At 30.9% G+C, this 21,760-nt stretch overlaps 2 protein-coding genes across 3 annotated transcripts in view; one reads left to right on the top strand and one right to left on the bottom strand.

Moving 5' to 3' along the window:
- The window catches only part of LOC130443823 (cAMP-dependent protein kinase type II regulatory subunit), a 47,686-nt gene extending 39,943 nt beyond the window's left edge, over positions 1–7,743 (top strand). For both annotated transcript variants that reach the window (XM_056778684.1, XM_056778685.1), the window contains exon 5: positions 679–7,743. In XM_056778684.1, the coding sequence (XP_056634662.1) occupies positions 679–809 (131 nt within the window). In that variant the 3' untranslated portion in view covers positions 810–7,743. The remainder of the gene's footprint in view (positions 1–678) is intronic.
- A 5,260-nt stretch (positions 7,744–13,003) lies between these two features.
- On the bottom strand, positions 13,004–13,632 carry LOC130443824 (dynein light chain Tctex-type). The gene has a single exon (XM_056778686.1). It carries the CDS (start codon positions 13,497–13,499, stop codon positions 13,137–13,139), a length of 363 nt encoding a protein of 120 aa, XP_056634664.1. The 5' UTR covers positions 13,500–13,632; the 3' UTR covers positions 13,004–13,136.
- Between the last annotated feature and the right edge of the window lie 8,128 nt (positions 13,633–21,760).

The following is a 21,760-nucleotide window of genomic DNA, read 5'->3' on the forward strand; positions in this document are numbered from 1 at the left end:
TTTTTTGCTCTCCTGAAAAAATTTGATTTTTTCACTTAATAACTTTTATCTCCAAGCAGACAATTTATTGTATAAATTAACTGTACATAGTCGCACATATCACACTCGTATGGTAATTTTTTTTAAAAACAGCAATTGACTAAATCTGTTATAGGTTTGATAATTTGTATATAATGCTTTAAAAAATAAAAATTGATAAGATAATATAATCAAAAAGATGAAAGAACAAAATATAATGCTACTGTTCTCTCGTCAATGTGGTACTTGGGGTCTGAGCCGTTAAAAACTCATCTGGACCAAGACAAAAAACATTAGAAATCTTTATTTTTCACATTATTATTATCTCACAATCATTTGCATATAATTAATTTTTTAACCCAACTGAAACATAAAGTACATCGACATTACATATTTATAACAGTCTATGTTTGCAAAATGTGCTTTTACATTCCTTCTGTTTTATTTCAACAAACTTGGAATTTTAAAAATATTTTATATTATAATAATTACATTTTTATTTGTACTTACCTAATTATTCTGGGTTAAATCATATACTTCCTGTCAACAATTTTCCATTAAATCTAATGATATGAATAGGTTATAAAAGCAATGTAGCTTCAAAATTCATTTAATGTACCTATTTATGAACCACCTATTAATATTTCAATTGTTTTACAGTTTTGGATGTGGAGGCTTTTGAACGATTGTTAGGACCTTGCATGGAAATTATGAAGCGCAACATTACTGATTATGAAGAACAAATGCTCAAAATATTTGGCTCCAAGCAAAATATTCGAGATATCCGATGAAGGGAGACTAGTATCAACCACCTCTGACAATAGCCCTGTTTTATTTTAAATTATCACATTTACTCATTGACAAGAAACGTCGTCATCTATACACACAAACACATTAAAACATTCAAATATCTAGGGCATTATTAAATTTTAAGAGAAATCAGAGGATGGATCAGTCTAGTCATTGTATATATTAATATATTTAAAAAAATTATATCATTAATCTTGGTACCAAGTCCCCCTTGTGCTTTATTGTTCAATGTAGGGCAACGGGAATTCTGCTGGTAAGAAACCCCGTTGAAACATTTTATCGGCAATTTTCGATGTGTATTTTTCTTCCTAGGTGTGAAACCCGGTTGATTGTAAGTGTTCCATTTTTTTGTTCATCAGAGTGAATATACAGAGTTATGTTTCTCAAACTGGAATTTTTTAGATTATCAATAATGGATATTGTTCTATTTATTTGTTATTTAGTTGATTGTCTATATTTATAATTTCCATTTGTGAACTCCAGTTAAAATAGAATACGAAAAAAGTGTTGGCTCAATTTATGTGGTTTAATCAAAATTATTAAACAAGTAAAATATTTGCTATATAGTTTAGTTCGAAATTAATGGTGATCATTTTCAAGAAAGTATTATATGCTGTTGTAAGATGTCTTATATAGCCTTCTCTCGCCATATCAGATCCTTCTCCAAATAATGTGTTATTTGAGAAATTGCAAAGTACCTTAGGTGTTCGAAATACGAGAACCCGTTCATCATTATTGGTTTTAGTGTTCTTTACTAAAATCTAAAATATCAAAAAATAAAAGCTATAATATTGTGTTTAAGGTTTCTCGTAATAATTGTGACGCTGCTTAAGTAAGACAGACATCTAAATATTTAAAAAGGCCATCAAAATGACGAAGAAAATAAGACTTCGTGACCATGAAATATTGAGAAAACATATATATTACAAAAATGTCAGAGTCCAATCTAGAAAAACAGAATTTTTAGAAATGGTTTACAACTTTCTGCAACTTTCAATTACAATATATCATTATAACATGCATATGATAAGAGACATTTTGAATAAACAGGTCGTAAAGTGGCTTGTTGTAACACATTGGTATAAAATTCTGATTTTAAGGAATTATTCAACAATTGAAAAGCCACAATATTATTTGATTAAAAATCTCATTTCTTGCAGGCATCGAAACTGCCAATAAAATATTTGAGAATTGCCTATTACATAAAAACTATTGTTCTTGGAATAACATATCACTGCAAAAACACTTTATTCGCTTTACTGGTGCTGCTTTTTAATATTTGCTCAATTAGTCATATATGAACCACTTTTGTTTCACTTATTTTTGAGTTTTGTCAAAATTTTATGCTATTTTTTTTAGATTCCATTATTATTAATAAATATTTATTTTATTTTCAAAAAGTGATAAATTTAAATTTTTACGGAGCTTACATATTTGGAAGCAATAATGTTCAAACTTATCATTATTTTCAGTTGAATTTAGTTTTTGTAGAAATATCCTGACAATTTATTTAAAAAAAAGCCACTCTGTATACTCACTACTAATGTCCTATTTTCCTATTTAATTTATTAAATTCATAATGAATCTCAAACATTACACTTTGTGGCTTACAAATAGTTTTTGTAAACTCAAGATACTAAAAATTGATTATGAATTTACCATATTCTATCAATAATCACTATATTCTTTCTTAGTATTTTTTATGTAATTTATGTGAAACTGACCATCAGTTTTTTTAATTTAACTATTATGTGACTGTTAGCTTCATTTTAATAGAAATGTCTCGATCCATTTGTGATATTTATACTAAACACTGTTTATTACCATCATTAATAATTACACTGTTAGGTTCTTTGATCCTATCGTATGTCGATGGTTCATATTTAGTTTGAATAACCAAACCCACACACATCCAGTGAAACAGTTGTAATTTATAGAGATGTCTAATAAAACACATTGGTAGATTGTATTTAGGTTGTTAAATATTTAACATTGATATTTCTATCGCCTGTAAACATTTTTCCAATAGTGTATATTTCTTAATCAGCATGTACAATCTTTAGTTCTAAAATTTCAGATCAATTGCATATTTGTTTTTCATTTATTTTATAATATGGTCCTACTATAAAAATATAATTAATAGATTTGTTTTTGTTTAAATAACAATTTATATGTAATCAATAGTAACAGTACATAATAATTAAACACAGACATGGTTTTAGTTTATTAATTAAATTTTTGGAATTATATGGAGCTTTTCAGTCACTTATATCTTATGCCATTACAAATAAAACTAGGTAAACGATTTTTTTAAAACAATACATTTCCCACAGTTGCAGATCTATACCAGTTGACACTTGACCTCATACGATCCCTCGTATCTGAGTTAGAGGATTTTAAGTTGCGAAATCAGAACATTTATTTAAATAAATTTTCTAAATTCAATGGATGATTACATATGTCCATGTAGTGTGATTGACGAAATAAATAAATCTACATTACTATCTGAAGGCCAGGGACGGCTCATGCCCAATGGTTAACAAACCGTACAACCTCTTCAATGTAAAGATAGGAAAAATAAATTTTTCAATCGATTTTTTAACAAAAAGGTATTCTTTATTTAACTAGAAAAAATTTATGGTTTAGGAGATATGTAGATTTTTATATCGTTGTACATGCCAAGAAAACCATTCGCAATAACGAGATAAGAAAATCAACATGAATTTTAATTATTTATTGAAAATACAAAGTCTCATCTATTACAATTCTATAATAAACCATAGTATAATAATTCATTATCACACACAATCAATTATATTAACTGTCTCAGAAATGGTTTGCAATTTTTATCCTATTCTGAAAGGACAACTTGAATCTTTAACATGAAGTAGTTTCTGAATTTTTAAATATTACTCCTTATTCATGTGAAAACGGATTCTCTCATATATTTAATAAATGTTTTGTTTTATACTTTTTATTTGACAAATTACATTATTTGTACAGTGTCTTGAAATATAGAAATACATCTATTCAATAGTAAGTACTTTTAACTAAAAAATCGACAATTATAAAATAACCCTATAATAAATATGAAACGTCAAAAAGTATTTAATTTCAAATTAAAATATATTATAATGAAGTATGGGTCGTTATAGAATTTGGCAAAATTTAAATGACATACTGACCCATTTATTTATTTTTATGTTGTAACTAGAAAACAATTATTAATGGTTATTGCTCTAGTGAAGAAGAAAAAAAGAAAAAATAAATTACATTTCGTTTATATCTCTTGTTTCTCTGAAATTGCATAGTTTTTTTATAATGGTTTATACCTGTATTTCAGTTTGTTATGTTTTTATTGCATTCTATTATATTTTTTTTGTTTGAATATGTTAATTATTTGTTTCAAAATTTAAATGATGTTTTATTCTACAAATCATTTGAAATGTTTCAACAGTACAAACTTGATTGATTTCTTTTAACTTCATTCCAGCCATTTTATAGTTTTAAAGATATCAATGTCAATGAAATTATAGTATACTACACAATTTTACCCTGTGCTATTTCTGGTTCCAGTCCTACTATTCTAATTAGACTAGATGGTTTTTCAATCGCATGTTATTGTTCTTTCCCCTTTAAATCAGCTTTTACTTATACGATCATGCAATTATCAAATATTCTGGAGTGTTTTATAAATATTTTTGAACTATCAGGTATAAAAACTGTATCCAAAGCCTTGGAGTATTTTCGTAAATTTTTAGGACAATTCCAAAACAATTATAGAATACTCTTTATTTTTTCCATATTTATATTTTCTTCTTTTTTCCTTTACTTCTATGCTTGTGTTTATACATCATTATTCAGCAACTATATATAGAGATAAATAATAATTTGATATATGGAAAGAACCAATTCTTACGCATGAATAACTGAAAACTTATATAAAATTATTTTTCTATGTATAATCTTGGACAACCTGTACTGGAATGTAATTGAATAAAAATTAGGATTTTTTTACCATTAACCAAATTGATTTCAGACTAAAAAAAGTGATCCAGTAACTGTAAAAAGTTACACATATCATTTCATTTCAGGTTAATGAAGTTCATTAGAAAACAAGATATTTGTAGTGTTTCCAATGAGAAAAGGAATTTACTTGTAGAATTTGTTAGATTTATTCTCATTTGATAGATATTTTCCAAAAAGTATAATAGGTTTTGTTAACGTACATGTTTAATCTAATAATGGAGTTGACGCAAAGATTTATCAGTGATAGTGATATTATTAAAGAGTTATATTTAAAATTCGATTTTTATAAGTTGTCTTACTCGGATAATGCAACTTACACAACGAGAAATTGACAGAAAATACCAAAATGTGATTCAATCCTTTAAAGTTCTTTCATACTCTGATTAACATCCTGTACTCTTAAAACTTAAAAGTCAACATTTTCTATTGAAACATCTAAGTTGTCTATAATATACATAAATTACACAACTAGATGTTAATTTCAACTAAAATACTTATTCATTTATTATGAGAGCTTTAAACAATATAATCAATATGTTTACATGAAACCCATCTAAATGACCAATATCAATAAACATAATACCAATTTCAAAAATGTATATGCTTAAATTAAATTATTATTTTTTATAAATTTACATTTAGATCTAATATAATTTTTATGCTGTTCTTAATATAAAACTGTTTCAATGAATCTAATTCTGACAAATTCTACATTGCCCTATCACAATTTCTTATATTTAAATGTGTAGATATAGATAGATGTAAAATGTAATAACTTGCCATTCGGTTTATGATAAATAGCATAGACTGAATTTCAAGAAAATAAATCATCCTACATGTTATTTGTCGAATTGTATGTTAACCGTTATATGGTATGTGTTTTTCATTCTAAATCTTATCCGATCCTTTTAATGCCAATTTCCATTATTTTTATTTTGTAAATATGGTTCAAGTTTTTGTACACAATTAAATACATCACCTGGAAATTATTCGTTTTGTGTTTAAATATCTGATATGATTTAATTATTGTGAAAATCTTAATTTTCATAAAGTATAATCTAGCATACATTTATGAGAACGAGAATAACGCACAATCAATCAAATTTGGATATAAATCAAGAGCGAGGTCACTTGGTGGGTTACAACTTACCAATAATAACCAAAATGTATGTTAAGTTTTATATCTGTCAACAACAAAATCGCTGAACTATTTTTTTGGTACTTGATAGCATAAAAGATATCTATATGAACTTTTCAATCCAGAAGCTTTCAGGAACAAAGAAATGATCCGATGAAGTTTAACGCAGGTTCTTGGCATAATAACATGAGAATGATTATATCATCAAAACTTCTAAATTCAAGAATCAAGTTGTTTTCTGGATTGAATATAGAAGTATTTAAGCACTAACTGAACCAAATAAATTTAAATATAATCAATGGAATTGAAAAAGGTATGAATAATCATAGCGCATATTTTCAAGTAATTCAGATTAAGCTATTTACGATATGATATAAGAAGCATATCTTGAATATCTTTCCATATACAATATACATTGGTAGTTTTTTTATATAAAATACGATTGAGTTCGTAAAAAACACGTGTATTGATTCAATATGTATACAAGGCTTTATCACATGCTATATTCTAATTTGTTTGGAGTGTTTCATCTTGATATAAATCTTATTTTGATTACCCTGTCGGGCTTAGCTATTTGTTATTTGTATTTATTAAATGTCTCTAAGTGAATAACTTTATTTGATACTAATTGATAAACAACTACCAAAAACCATGGAAGACCATTGTTAAGGAAAGAGTATATAATTGTATGTATATAACTACAAGCCTCTAATTCTTCAACTTGTTATTTTACAGATCTCATAAGGTACATTTACTACCAAGAAAGATATTTAGATAAAAAAATTCGGATGGGGCGACTAAGGCAATTTCTTTTATTGCTAAATAACTACACACACGCACGCGCGCACATACACACATAATATTCTAGTAATCAACTTTTAATTCTAATTATGATATATACTGCAAAGTATTCTCTTTGAGTGGTGAAATTAGGGATGAACGGCTTGTTCCAATTTCGTGTCATTAGCAATTTCAAAAATTCTGCTAATATTGAAGTAGTGGACGTTATCATAAAAGCCATGTAACATATCTATTTTTGCACAATTTCTTCCATTTCTCTTGCATATTCTTCCTAACAAAATTCGCTAGTTGAGTAACACAATGTATTTGCTTATTATTTATGAGAATTACTAGAAAAGCGGTTTATAAATAATTTAATTGAGACTGATTACTATAAAATGGAATGATGATTTACTTCTTTTTCAACGAATACCAATTTCTAAAGGATACTGGTATTATCAAGTCTTGAAAAGTGGCAATTTAGAAGTTTAAAAAGGCAGTTCAACAAAGGAAATCAATGTGGCAATGGTTTATGCACAAATATGAATTATCTGCTATTGGTAAAATGTTAAAAACAATTTAAATATCAATATCAACAATCTGAAAATGTATTTTCTCAGAAAAAGTCTCTTACTATTAAAGCGGAGAAGAAAACAAAAGTCTAAATATTATTCTAAAGTTCAATTCACTAGTAAAAAATTCTAAACCTATTTGAATATAATGCAATAGGTTGATAATCAAAATTCAAATTTGTGATTTACCTTTGCGAGTTCAGCAACCTAAAGCTAGATAGTGTTTTTACAAATCATTAATATGAGCTTATTATAGATAAATTTTTGATGTTTTTTCTCCACCTTTTTATGTTTGTATGTTTCTGGTAATTAAAATCTTTACTGCAGTAATTGTGAACCTTCAAACTATTGTATATGTTTATTTATAGATCAATCGAAATAAATTGTTTAAAAAGTCGTTGGCGTTTCATTCCATTCATTTAGGGTACAAAGCAATTTACCTCAGTGAAAGCAATAAAAAAGGTTAATCTGTTTTGGGTTCATTAAATGGGGCAACAGATTTCTATACAGAAATGTTCTAGGAGACACATTCAACTTTTTAAAAATAATTTGTTTGCAATAAACGACTTTCAAATCTATACAGAATGTAACAAATCTGTACTCTATTAAATCGATGGCAATAAAACAATAAATAATCTTTATAAATTACATTGAATGTTAATATTATTTATTGTTCGTTGAAATCCGTTGATCGTTGGGCAGTGTCGGGGACCTTTCATATTTCTCCTCCCTTCGTTCTCGAAATCTCTGAGAACAGATCTCGGAGTATCTGGATTTGGGTGGATTGCAACTTGGGACCATATAAAAATATGGGACTTCTTTTTTGTTTTATTACAACCACTGTTGTAAAAATGGCTGAAATAAGATTATAATCAAAGAAATACCACTGAGTCTAGCAGAATATTGCGGCAGAAGTGGAATCGGTTCAATTGATTGAACTTGTCCAGGCGTCTCTGGAATTTGGATTCGGATTCAGCTTCATTGGGACTACATGCGGCACTGTAATTTCTAGTACCGTTTTCTTATTGTATTGTATTCGTTCTATAACAATTGGCTCGTTCGTCATTAAAATGCTACTTCTCCTAATTTCTTGGTTTTGAATTTTGGTAAGGTGGACTATTCCTAATAAAAATACTTTATTGGATTCTTGAGAAAAGTTCTCTGATTTGATAGACAGTGCAGTTTTCGTACCACTTACTATTCGTGTAGTAATGTTTGCAGATCATCTAAAGTAAAGAGTTCAATATTCGAAAGGTCTTGCTAGGATAAGGTTATAGTTCGAATTAGCTTCAATAGGAAATCGTTTATAGTTTGAAGGTTCAATATTTCAATATGAAGAGCAATGTATTTATTGAAATCGGATGATAACTTGCTTACTGAAGCAATAATTAGTTTACTATTATTATTTATCAAACTTAGAAGATTGTTAAATCTCGTATCAATAGACAATGAAATTAAAAGTTCTTGTGGAAGTACTCATAGGTTAGTTTCTGGTAGCAATAGTTTGTACACCACTCATAGGTCGAGAGGCATTTCAAGAAGTTGGAAAATTTGGATTATCTATAAAAGAATTACTAGTAGATGGATAATTGAATGATTGATTATTACTAAAAGTATTAGGCTGAGATTTATTAAAACTTTCTCTTTATTGGAAAGATAAGAGTTATTTCGAGGTGGATTTGGGTTAATAATAGGGTGAAAGTTTGATTAAGCCTATTGTGATTTGAATGAAAGGAATTTTGTTATGGTTTTCGGTTAGATAGTAATCTTCGATTTTGTTGGCTCCTTAAAAAGTTCATATATAATTGTTAATTTTTTGGTTGTCATAGAAGATACATTTTTGTAGGGCTTCGTCAAGAGAATTTATTTGAAAATGTCGTAAATATTCGCAATAAGGCTCGTTGATGCCAGTGCAAAACGTTTAAAGAGCAATATTTTTGAAATATGGGGTCTTGAAATTGACGGTTTCAACATTGTCATTAAAGGTTATATGTTGAAGCAAATCATTTAAGAGATTCTTTGGTGACATTGATCGTATTACTCGTTATCGTACTGAACTGTAGTAGATAACTGTGTTAATATGCATCTGTCCAATATGTTAAATTTGGGTAATTTAAGAAATCTCTGGGTTCACCTTTTATACGAGAAATAATATTGACGTTTAATATTAATAAAAATTACACTGGTCGACAAATTTTTTTTTGTAGTAACACAAGAATGAATTGCATATTGTAATAAAATGGATATATACAAATACGAGAATATGAAAAAAAATAATTGTAACACGTAAGGTTTTTAAGTTACATTTATAGAACCATATTCATTGGTAAAATATTTAATATATATTGAAAAAATAATTTCACGTTTTTTAAATCGTATATATTGACAAAATTTATAGTTTACATCTAATAAACATGTCTCACATTTATTAAAAACAAAAACTAAAAAAAATCACTTCAAATTAGCTCTACTTTTTCCTTTTTTTGAGGGGTTGCACTTTCTCTTTTTAAAAACCAACAGTAATCATCCATCATAGTCGAATCTCATCGTTATTGATACCGAATTTCCATTGTTCTAATCTTGGTGGAACCTTTCACCATGCTCATCACTGGCAGCCCCCAAATTTTCGGAAAAAAATATCAGACGGAAAGGGAGGAAATGAATTTTCAATGAAATTCGAGCACCAAGGGATTTGTAGGCGTCTAGAAGTTCATCAACTAACTGTTGTTGATTTGGATCAATATTGTTGCCCAAAAATCCCATCACTACACTAACAAATGCCTTACATGTTCTAAGTTCCTGTCTGGTGAGCTTTTTTGCAAAATTGCCATCATCCAGCAATTTTCTTATTTGTGGCTCAACTGGAGAAAGACTTCTCTAAGGTATTTATTTGAATCCATCACCCTCTTTATCCATAGCCTTTACAAAGTTTTTCATCAATCCAAGTTTAATGTGAAGGGGGACAGGACATTTTTGGAATCTACAAGGGATATAAGCTTAACATTTTGAGATCCCGGTTGAAACTCACTTCTTGCTTGCCAATTTTTTTACATAGTGTTAATCTACTTACCGACTGTCCCATAGACAAAGAAAACAGCAATGTTTCGTAAACCCTCCCTGAAATCCCATGAAAATTCCAATCACTCTCAAGTCTCCATATATCTGCCACTTGTTATATACTTGTTAATTTTGTATAAAAGCAAATAAATATTTTTATAAGTTTCTTTCATCTTCACAGAATGAGCTGGTATAGACGGTTTTAAATTTCCATTGTGTAATAACACTGCTTTTAAACTGTATTTAGACGAGTCAATAAATTTGCGCCACTCACTGGGGTGAGTTTTATCATTAGACTGTAGATTGCAAAAAATGTAGCATTTCTTTTTCTAAATTTCGTAATTTTTGTCTCTTTGGCTAACAAGTTCCATTCCTTAAGACGGGAAGCAAGAAGTTCAGGCTATTGTTTTGATAACCCCAAAGTATTGTTATTCGGAGCTTCCTGATGATACATTGTCTCCAGTATCTTCTAAAACAATATTTTGCGGATCTAAAGGCGCAATCGGTACTGGTAAAATCTTCGTTATGGGGAAAAGGTCGTACTTATATCAGACGGCAAATTTGGATACTCGATCTTGATTTTCTTTCTTAGAATAACGTTCAGTCTTTGTTAGATAAAAAAAAGCGTTCGTCAAAATGGTTAGTAGGTTCCCGCCATACCATTGAAGTTGCAAAGGCGTGCTTGTTTTCTTCTCATTCATCCACTACACCAATAACACACTACAACTAACATAGCACGCGTGGGGGACCCACTGCTTGTCTTGGTCTCCAATTAACGTTCTAAAATATTTGAAATAGCCTTTTTACACATTTTGCGATTTCACCATAAATTCTCCACAATTGTAGCAAAATTTGTCAGAAGTTTTGCAACTGCGACGAGTTTGACTCGACATTTTCGTCTTTATAACCACTTTTTGTCCTATGAACAGAGAACCACTTACTAAGAAACTTAACAGAATACTAATTTTTATGTTTATTATTCTGAATAATACATGTCATGTCAGCCATAAAATTTACTGATATTTTTTATATTATTGGGCGGTTATTTCCATTTTAAAAATAAATGTCTTGCCTGTGTTATGAAAATCTTGTCTTGTTATTAAAAAAACCTTCAAAAAAATGTACATATTATTTTATTTAAAATATCATGTACAAGAAGAGTGCTTGAGAAGCAACTTGAAAAAAGGAACTAATGAAAAATAGGATATAATTTAGCTTATCTATATTCAAGTATTTTGTACAAAACATACATAGAAACTACAATACAAAACCATGTTTCTCCATTTGTGAGAAAATTTACATTCAGGAAATTATAAGGTTTACCAGTAGGACCAATTAAAAAAATTGAGTTAGATCCACAAAAATATATTAGAAAATAGTTTATCAACATAGCCTACTCATGCTAAGAACTGATCCATTGTTACAAACAGATTGATCGATATAACTAGTGCGTTGTCCATTCCAATAACAGAAAAAAAGCATCTATGAACTTGTAATTCCATCATAATTTGAAAGTAAAGTTGAGTTTAAGATCTTTTTTACATTTTATCCTACAGAATTTGAGTTGTGCCATAAAATTTTTCAGAAACTGTAGTCCTAGATCACTTATCGACAGATTGTCGATCTTAAACCAGAATGATATTTTCATCAGATTCTAAATGTCACATTGTTTTCACTGGAAATTTCAAATTTGATACTCAATCTACAATAATCATTCATTTTTGTGCATTAATTTATATCAATTTTATAGATTATAAACCTGAATTTGAAATTTTATTGATCATTATTCAGCAATCATAAGAGATTTATAAACAAACATGGTTTTTGGAATGAATTAATATCACTAAGCTACTAAGATGCCAAAAAGCCAAAAAAATACAAAAGCTATAATCCTATGAAAATTAATCATAAAGGGGGAAATTATAAGAGGAGTAAAAGGATCCTATAATAGCTATGACTATTTTGTTCAGTTTCCAAATGACAGCGAATATGGTCCAGATTACTTTCTGTCAGAGTTCACCACATTTAGAAATAGTAACATAAATTTTAGTTTATTGTTTGCTAAAAGTATCCGTATTCATCAAACATCAAAGAAACCAATTCCATTATTCTTTAAACATAAGAAAATTATTAATATATTAAATGTTTACTAGTTGATATAATTAAAATAATATGATTATTATTTGAAATAAACAAACATATACAAAAGTAATTAGAAGTTAGGTCATTTTTAAAAAAAATGCCATTGCTTTTTTTATAAGAAAATTATGAAAATATTAATGAATCTGCAAAATCGACATAATATAACTCTATTATTAACAATCTAAATCATATTAATATTTCTCCCAGTCAAAATGTATCTGTTGGTTCTTTTGGAAATTAAAAATAAACTGAAATACATAGAATCTATATAATCATCAAGAGGATGATTTTTTAAATATTTTATTCAAACAAACCTGTTCTCATAATATGAGCTGAATGTATTGACAATATATTCTGAAATTCAGTAATGCATATATCAAAACTATAACAAAAAATACATAGTCTTCAAATAATGAACTATATGATTTGAGGACTGAATGTCAATTGTGAAGGTTCAAAGATAAAAAAACCAATATGCATAACAAAGAAACTCATACTATAATTAGTAACTAGAATAATAAAAACTTAAGTTATAAATAATGTAGATACTGTATTAAGGCAAAACATTTCTAGTAGAGTCAAGTCACACATTATATAGCAAGTCCATAAACTGATACTATGCAAAACATGGTTTTGTTTTCCCAACGGACAGTACAACTACCATCAGTATTATTGTCCCAGTAACATGAACTGGCTGTGTGTAAACCCGCTCCATTCTTCTGCATTATGGTGCATGTCACAATATATTTGTAAGGTTTCATAAGTTTCGTTAATTCTGATGTGCAGGATTCAACCACCTCAGTCGTCCAGTTGTTTACCTTATTTTGTTGATATCCGTTTCCACCTATGACTGTTTCAATTGCATCTTTAATAATTTTACTCACGTCGTCAACAACAAATTGACCTTCCTCTTGTAGATCTTGGTCTACCAGTTCTTGAGGAGACTTCTCCATTTATATGTAAAATTTGGGTATGATCAATGGCGAAAGAGATGACTCCTCCTATTATTCGATTAAGTACACGTTAATTTGGTATATTAAATTTATTAATGAAATCAATAATTTTTGCCGAAACTTCAACTTGATTATTTTGTTTGACAAGTGACACGCAATAATGAATCACATAGTCTGAATTTCGGAATGTACATCAGTACACTGGCCAGTGATATTGACGTCACGAATTGATACGTGTCTAAATATACTGGTCACTACGTTGATTTGACTTTTTTTTTTTTAATGATCAAAAGTAATTGCTTACTTTGTAGAACTACACTTATTTTAAATACTTTAAATTCTCATGGTTGTGGTAAGCAAATGCTTCTTTTCTAAGCTTTTTTGTTATATGGGAACTTATTTGTTTGACCTTATTATTTACAGTTTTATTGCGAAATTGCTTCTTAAAGAGCTGCTACTGGAAAAAGTGCGAAATTTTTTCCCGGAAACGTGGTTTTGTCATTTTTTCCACTATGCTTAGTGCCAGGCAAGCGGTAAATATAGTGTGAAACGCAAGTATATTAGAAACTCGTGAAAAATTAGCGAGATTCTGGCTTTTATCTAATAAAAAGGGGTTAACTCTCATCAGTGTTATCACTTTGCAACCTACTCATGTTTGACGCAATAATGGAATTGGAATTTCAAAAAACTCCAATAATTTAAGCACAAAATAAATACAAGTATTCTATATTTTGTAAATTGCTTGAAAGCTTAGAGGCAGATTGACTGAAAAAACTGAAAAAATGCTCAGATGCGTTGGTTTTACTGAAACAGATCTAAAAAGTATCTATGGAGTCCTTCTAATACCATAAAACATAATAACGATACTAAACCACTCTCACCACATGAAAAGCTAAAAAGGGGAAAATACGACAAAATCAGTTGTTTACCCCATGGCCGCCAGTTTGACGTAAATCAACTGTTTTTTTATATTGCCTAATAAGGCAGTATTTTGGATCGGAAAGACCCTGATTAATTATATAGAAAATTCGCACATGGTTAGCTTCGTTTTTATTTAGAGGAGAAGGTGATATTATGGAACCCTGCTGGTAATATGGAACCCCATAATAAAATTGGAACTTAAAGCGGCATCTAGTGTTCAGAAACAGGAATCTACAAATCAAACGGCTTGCTTATAGTTGAATAATTTGAGGTTACGCGAACAAACGAAAACGCAACTTTTTAAGTGTCCGAATGATTGCATAGTTTTTGTTAGTTATAAGTGAGTTTTTCGGGTCTCTCTTTATTCGTCACCAATATTGTGTGTTGGTAGTGATATGTGGCAGTTAAATTTATAATACTTTCACAGGTCTTAGAAGTAAGAATTTCCTTCATTTACTTATGTGCTGTTGCTAATATGGAACCTCATACATGGCGGAAATACGGAACCGGGTTCCATATTACCTACCATAGTCCGATTTCGTGAAGCTAGCATGTTAATATATTTTTCAGTTTTAATCAACATGCTTAGAAAACAACTAGCGAAGAAAAGTAAATGTACGAGAAATTCTTGGGACAAGGACAATATGGCAGAGGCTGTGGAATGGTGCGGGCAGGAAAAATGGGACTAAAAAGAACCGTGAAACAGTTTAAAGTGCCAAAAACAACTCCTCAGAGGTACATGCATGAAATCGATTTTCCAGCGGAACAAGTTGTTGCGTCATATGCGAGGGCAAGTGCACCAGTTGGATCTATAGGAAAGTATCATCCTTCAGGATGGGTGCAAGGCAATTTATTTACAGACTGGTTCAAACATTTTATCAAACATACTAGGCCTTCGAAAGAATCTCCTGTTTTGTTGTTGCTAGACGGCCACTATTCTCACACAAGAAACTTGGAAATTATTAAGCTGGCTCGAGAAAACCATGTCACTATTGTGTGCCTGCCTCCTCACTCTACACAGAAGTTACAACCATTGGACAAGACTTTCATGGGAGCCTTGAAAACTCATTTTGGAAATGCCTATGTTAAATGCCAGACTGCAAGTATAGCAATAAATGATTTCTTCAAGACAGGGATCTATCCTTGTAACAGGAATATTTTCTCTGAAGCAGACTTCATCGCTGCTGAGCATGAAGCATTGCTCAACGGTCGCAACAGCACAATTGACAAAACACCTACATACGACGTATATCCTTCTTCTATATCTGAAAAGGAATTAGAAAAAGAATTCCGCACTGGCAGATTTCAGATCAGCGATGTCAACTTAGCAGAAGCCAGACCTAGTTCAAGACCACACACCGGGCATGCCTCGACACCAGGCAGAAAGAATTCCAAACAAAACTTGATAACTCCCTTCGAAATTTCTCCGCCTCCGCTGCCGAAAAGAAAAATGTCAAAAAGAGGCAGAAAAGCTGCGTCATCAGCAGTGATAACTAGCTCGCCATATCAGTGGCAAAGGCTGGTAAAGCAAAGACAATTTTCAGCCTCCAATCAAGTTTAGGGCTTGGTAATGGAGGTCATAAAAAGCCACAAGGTCGGAAACATGTTATAAAGGGCTCGAGACCTAGCAACAAGAAACCTTTCCGCAAATGACAGTGAATCTTCAGATTCAGTCGAGGACAGCCTTTCCATCGTGTCTTCCGATGTCGAAAGATCTGTTCAAGTGTTACCTGGTGCAAGAGACGATGCAGAATGCATTTTTTGCGAGGCCAAGTATTCGGAGGACAGAAGTGGTAAACTATGGATTCGTTGTCAAATGTGCAAAATGTGAGTGAGTCTGTGTCTGAGTGCTCAGACGGGGGCGAGAAAGACTTTTATATTTGCGATTTCTGTCGTTAATTTCACTTAAAACATGTGTTTTTATTTTCAAGTGTATATGAAACCATTAGAGCAGCTGATTCGCTCTAAATTATTGTTTTCTCGGTTTTTAGAGGGGTGCAAATAGGAAATTTGACATCATTAGATTCAATGGAAAACTTCTATTTTTTTGCCAAAAGTGTTTTCTGAAAACACGGTTTTTCTTATTTTCTTCATTCTTTTGGGGCGCGTAAATTATTTAATACTAGCTAAAAAACCCGGCTTCGCCCGGGAGTTGATATGAGATGACGTGGTAGAGTCGAAATAAAAAAATAAACTATGACGTAAAAAGTAAAAAAAAAGTTTATTGAAAACTTTTTCTCATTATTTACAATACTTGTTTATAAACAACATTTTTCATTTTATTGTCCGGAGTATATATACATAAATTTTTTGGATTTCCTACTCTTGAGCAAGCTACATATAGCTGACCGTGAGAGAAGCAGGATTCTTTGAGGTTAATGCCACAATATTTTAAAGTTTGTCCTTGCGCTTTGTTAATTGTAAAACTAAAGGCTAATTTTATTGGAAACTGCAGTCTTTTAAATTGAAATGGCAATTCCGAAGAGATCAGAGGTATTCTAGGTATAAATACTGTCTGTCCTTTGGTCTTTCCAGAAATAAGTTCAGCTTCAATGATATTATTCGATAGCTGTTTTACGATCATTCTAGTTCCATTACATAATTTTGGGGAGTATTCTGGTCATTATCGTCCGCCATAATAAAAGGTTCTATAGCGGTAGCATTTGTAGTAAAAGCGCGAAATTTAAAAACCTAAATTTTTTAATGTTTTGAGAACTAATTTGGATAACGAAAATTATGTCGCTTTAACTCCAAAATATAAGTTAGCTAATGACGTATAAATACACAAAATTTATTAACTTTATTATAGCAACAAATTAAATTTAAGACTTTATTGAAATTGGAATTTTAAATTTCGCGCCACTACTACACATGCTACAATTGCTCGCAACGCTTTTGGAAATGCAACCCAAACAATCGTTGTCCCGAATGAAGTTCAAATATTCGATAACAGATGGCGCCACTATACTTAATTTCCAAGTTGTAGGGTTGGAAAGTTCCTTATATCTTTAGAAACACGCCCTTTAGATTAAAACGGGAATTTTCTAGCTTCTATAGCAGTAGCGTATGTAGTAAAGGCGCGAAATTTAAAAACCTAAATTTTTAAATATATTGAGAAATAATTTGGATAACTAAAATTATGTCGCTTTAACTCCAAAATATACGTTAAATAATGACGTATAAATACACAAAATTTAACAACTTTATTATAGTAACAAATGAAATTTAAGATTTTATTGAAATTGGAATTTTAAATTTCGCGCCACTACTACACATGCTGCAATGGCTCACAACTATGGAGACTATACACTATGACTATTGGAGTGTATAGTCTCCATAGTTGTCTTGAACGAAGTTCAAATATTCGATAATAGATGGCGCCACTGGACTTAATTTCCAAGTTGAAGGGTCGGAAAGTCCCTTATATCTTTAAAAACATGCCCTTTAGATTAAAACGGGAACTTTCTTGTTCGAGGAGGGATAAAGGGCTATCACACCACATAAGTCCCTTTATCGTGTCAGGACTCCTTTTTAAGTTCTATCGGCACGCACACTTTATCGACTTTTATTATATATATAGATTATTTTTCTGGTAGTGAAAATAAAAACGATGCGTTAGTTCAACTTAAAATCAATCATTATTCTGCCGGTGTCTTTCCAATGCATATTGGTGCAATATACTACGTCGGATTAATGACATCATTGCCACTGCCAGTGTACTTATATAATATGTACTGGATATTTCAGAAAATACGCTTGATAATGAGTAATCGTTAATTCGTCTGATAGACCTGGCTTTTCAAATGATTAGTACAGCTGAGAAAAATATTGAACAGTTATCAGACCATGTGCCAGGTTTCTCGATTCTAACTCAATCGTGCTTAGTTAATATTGGATTTTCTCATAATTGTCAATTTGAAAAATATAAATCACTCAAGTTACTAAAATGTGCCTGCCCGATAAACAAATTATTCATCATTCAATATTATTTAAATTAAAAGTAAGGTCTACTCGTGAAGGAAGTAATAATTCTTAAGAATCTTACAGAATTGAAATATAAATTAAACGGAACGAGGTTAATACAACTGAAAAAATGAAAATCCTCAATATTCTGCTAATAGAAATCAGAATTGTCAAATTCAGCACTTTATTTATTCCAAAAATCTCAAAATCGTTTCTTGATGGATTGTTGAAAATCAAATGTAGTCTAGATAGAGGTATATAGAATATTTGGATTGATTGTGGCGTGAAGAGGTACAATGCACAGAACTTGGCAACATCGTAATCGCCATATGCGCACTAAATCGAGATCATTTCACATTGATGACAAATCTCTTTGATAATTTTTTCCATTGTATGAGAGTCTCGAACTTATAAAAAGACGAGAATATTATTGAAAGTACTATTCTCTTAATGTAGCGGTGAATAAATAATCATTGTTAGTTACGTTAAAGATCTTTTTAAAATGAACTTTTTATGGCTTCAATTCCAAATGGCTAATAAAGACCGTCTTTGCTGTTAAGTCTTCCTGACAGGAGCCATATCCTACACATTTATTAATAGTTAGTAGTTGAGTTCTTGATCTTTAAAAAGAGATTATACAATGTTAATAGCACCACACCGCAATACATAAATTTCTAGCTCAAGATTTCTCAGATTTGGTGAAAGCGGTATGAAAACAAATATTGTCTAGGCATTAAGAAAACAATATTTTTGCTGTTTCGGATCTTGACCGCTAGCCACTATCCAAATTGATAGTAACATTTTCAGTGTCACTGTTCTTGACCTTGTTTTATCTTGAGAATGGCGTGTGGATAGCTAGATGTAAGTTTTTCTTTTCTCACTATATGTTATTGAGATATTTTCCCATTGATTAGAACTAAACAAATGTAAAACTACAAATTCAACTCTGCTACTTTTCATCCGAACATTTATAATTCTAGTTAAAAAACATTATCAGATAAACTCGGATGGTAAATCTTTAATCCTCATCAAACCATAGATATTATTTATCACTTTGTTGAAATTTCATTCAACAAAATTGACATCTGATAATTTGACAACAAAATAACATATTTATAATAACCCTAAATAATGTTATGATAGAAAACCTTAAAAAGGAAAATATTAAGATGATCCAGATTTAAATGTAAAATTATTTCTTTCTTCTTCGAAAGTATAGAAATAAAACAACGTTTATTTTCTTATTTTATAAATTCAGACAGTTAGTGAGGGTATATGGTTCTCTCCTTATTTTACAGAACATCGAAATTGAATGGGTAAACAAAGGTTTAGGAGTATTAGAATACTACAATTTTTTCCATTGATTAACAGACTCTGCTCACTTCAAATATATCTTGAATCAAATCTACAAAAACTCCACACTATATAAAATAAGTAGTATCTTATGGTAATTTCTTATTGACTTATAAAACTAGTTAGGACAAATATACAGGGTGGGCCAGAAAGGCGTACGATTTTACAAACTCTCTTGCGTTTGAACGTTATGAGAGGGAGCTGCGCGGGTGGTGGGGATGAGTAGTTCGGTTCTCGGAAATTTAGTCGCGATGGACCACTTCACCGGAGCGCAACATGAATTCTGCATTAAACATTATTACAAAAATTGCGATTCTTGCGCTATTGTTCGGCGTTTGTTTCGACGTGAGTTTGGATTACATGACATAAATCAGTGTCCGAGAGAAAGTGTGATTCGATCGTGGGTTACGAAGTTCGAAGCTACTGGTTCGACTCTCAATCAGAAGCCTAAGGGATGCCTAAGATCAACAAGAGCAGATGACACAATTCGACAAGTTAGAGCTTCAGTTCAACGTAATCCTGTTCTATCGACTCGTAAGCAATCAGCCAAACTTGTGGTATCCAGAATATCTTTGCACTGCATTTTGTCGAAAGATCTAAAATTACACCCGTATAAAATTCAACTTGTGCAGAAATTACAGCCAAATGATTTAATATTAAGACTAGCTTTTGTTGGAATGCTTTCAGACTTTTAACAATATTCTGTTCTCCGACGAAGCCCATTTTCACTTAAATGGGCATGTCAATAGACAGAATTGCCGTAACTGGCCTGCAGAGAACCCACGTGAAAAACAATAAAAGCCTCTGCATTCGCCGAAAGTAACCGTTTGGGCGGCCATATCAGCACACGGAATTATCGGACACTATTTCTTTCAAAATCAACAGGGACAATCTGTCACTGTAAATTCTGAACGATACATAGCCATGTTAAGGAATTTTTTCTTTCCTCAACTGCAACAATTTGAAGCCTATTAGCGTACGACATGGTATTAACAAGATGGCGAGACATGTCATACTTCTAATGCCTCTTTGACGGTCGTAAGCCAGATGTTTGCTGGGAAAATGATATCTCGCCGAGATGACATTGCATGGCCTAAAAGTCCGGACATAACACCAACGGATTTTTTTATGTGGGGATACATGAAAAGTAGAGTTTATTCCAATAACCCAGCCACGCATAATCATTTGAAGACCAAGCTCCGAGAAGAAATAGCAGCTATTCCCCGCGCAACGTGACAGCGAGTTTTTACCAATTTGAAATCTAGATTCGAGGAATGTTTGCAGCGCGATGGTGCACACCTGGATGATGATCTTTTTAAGAAATGAATTTCCCAGATGTATATTTCAAATAAAATAAAAAATTGTATGTGGATTATATTTAGTTTTTTTATTATTTTTTTTATATTCACAAAACTTTCTGACCCACCCTGCTTAAGTTTTGAGATATGGCAACACTGATGTGATTCAAATCTGACATTGCCAGCATAAACTTTTACATTTTTAATTTTGAACGTACTCAGAACGTATTTCAATATTCTACTTCTTTCAATGTGAATTAAACCAACAGCAGTGTGCGAATCAACTTGCTCCGACTCATGGTGATGAAGCACAATGTCGAGTCACCGTGCTTCGCTGGTTTTCCAATTTCAATCATGGTCGCATTTCGCCAAAAAATATCGATGCTGTGTGTAAACTGATATTTCAAGATCGTCATGTGACATACCATGAGATTGAGGTATATTTGGTTATTAATTCCACTTACATGCATCCAATATTGCATGAATATATGGCTGTTAAAAAGATTTGTTCGCATTGGATACCGCATAATTTTAATAATCGCTCAAAAAAAGCTTGATTCGATTTGTGCAACGAAATGTTGAAAAAATTCTATCATGGTGCTTCAATAGAAGTCTTTCAAGCCAAAACAGAAGTTCGTGCACGAAGAACATCGATGCAAATGGTTTCGGAACAACTAGATATGTTGCCACCGTTCCATTAGAGCAACGTAGAACGGTCGATTCTGA

This window comes from Diorhabda sublineata, chromosome 5 (genome assembly GCF_026230105.1).
Source record: "Diorhabda sublineata isolate icDioSubl1.1 chromosome 5, icDioSubl1.1, whole genome shotgun sequence".
NCBI lineage: Eukaryota > Metazoa > Arthropoda > Insecta > Coleoptera > Chrysomelidae > Diorhabda > Diorhabda sublineata.

Excerpts from the sequence above, each read along its gene's own strand:
- LOC130443824 (XM_056778686.1), bottom strand. The coding sequence starts at position 13,499 with ATGGAGAAGTCTCCTCAAGAACTGGTAGACCAAGATCTACAAGAGGAA.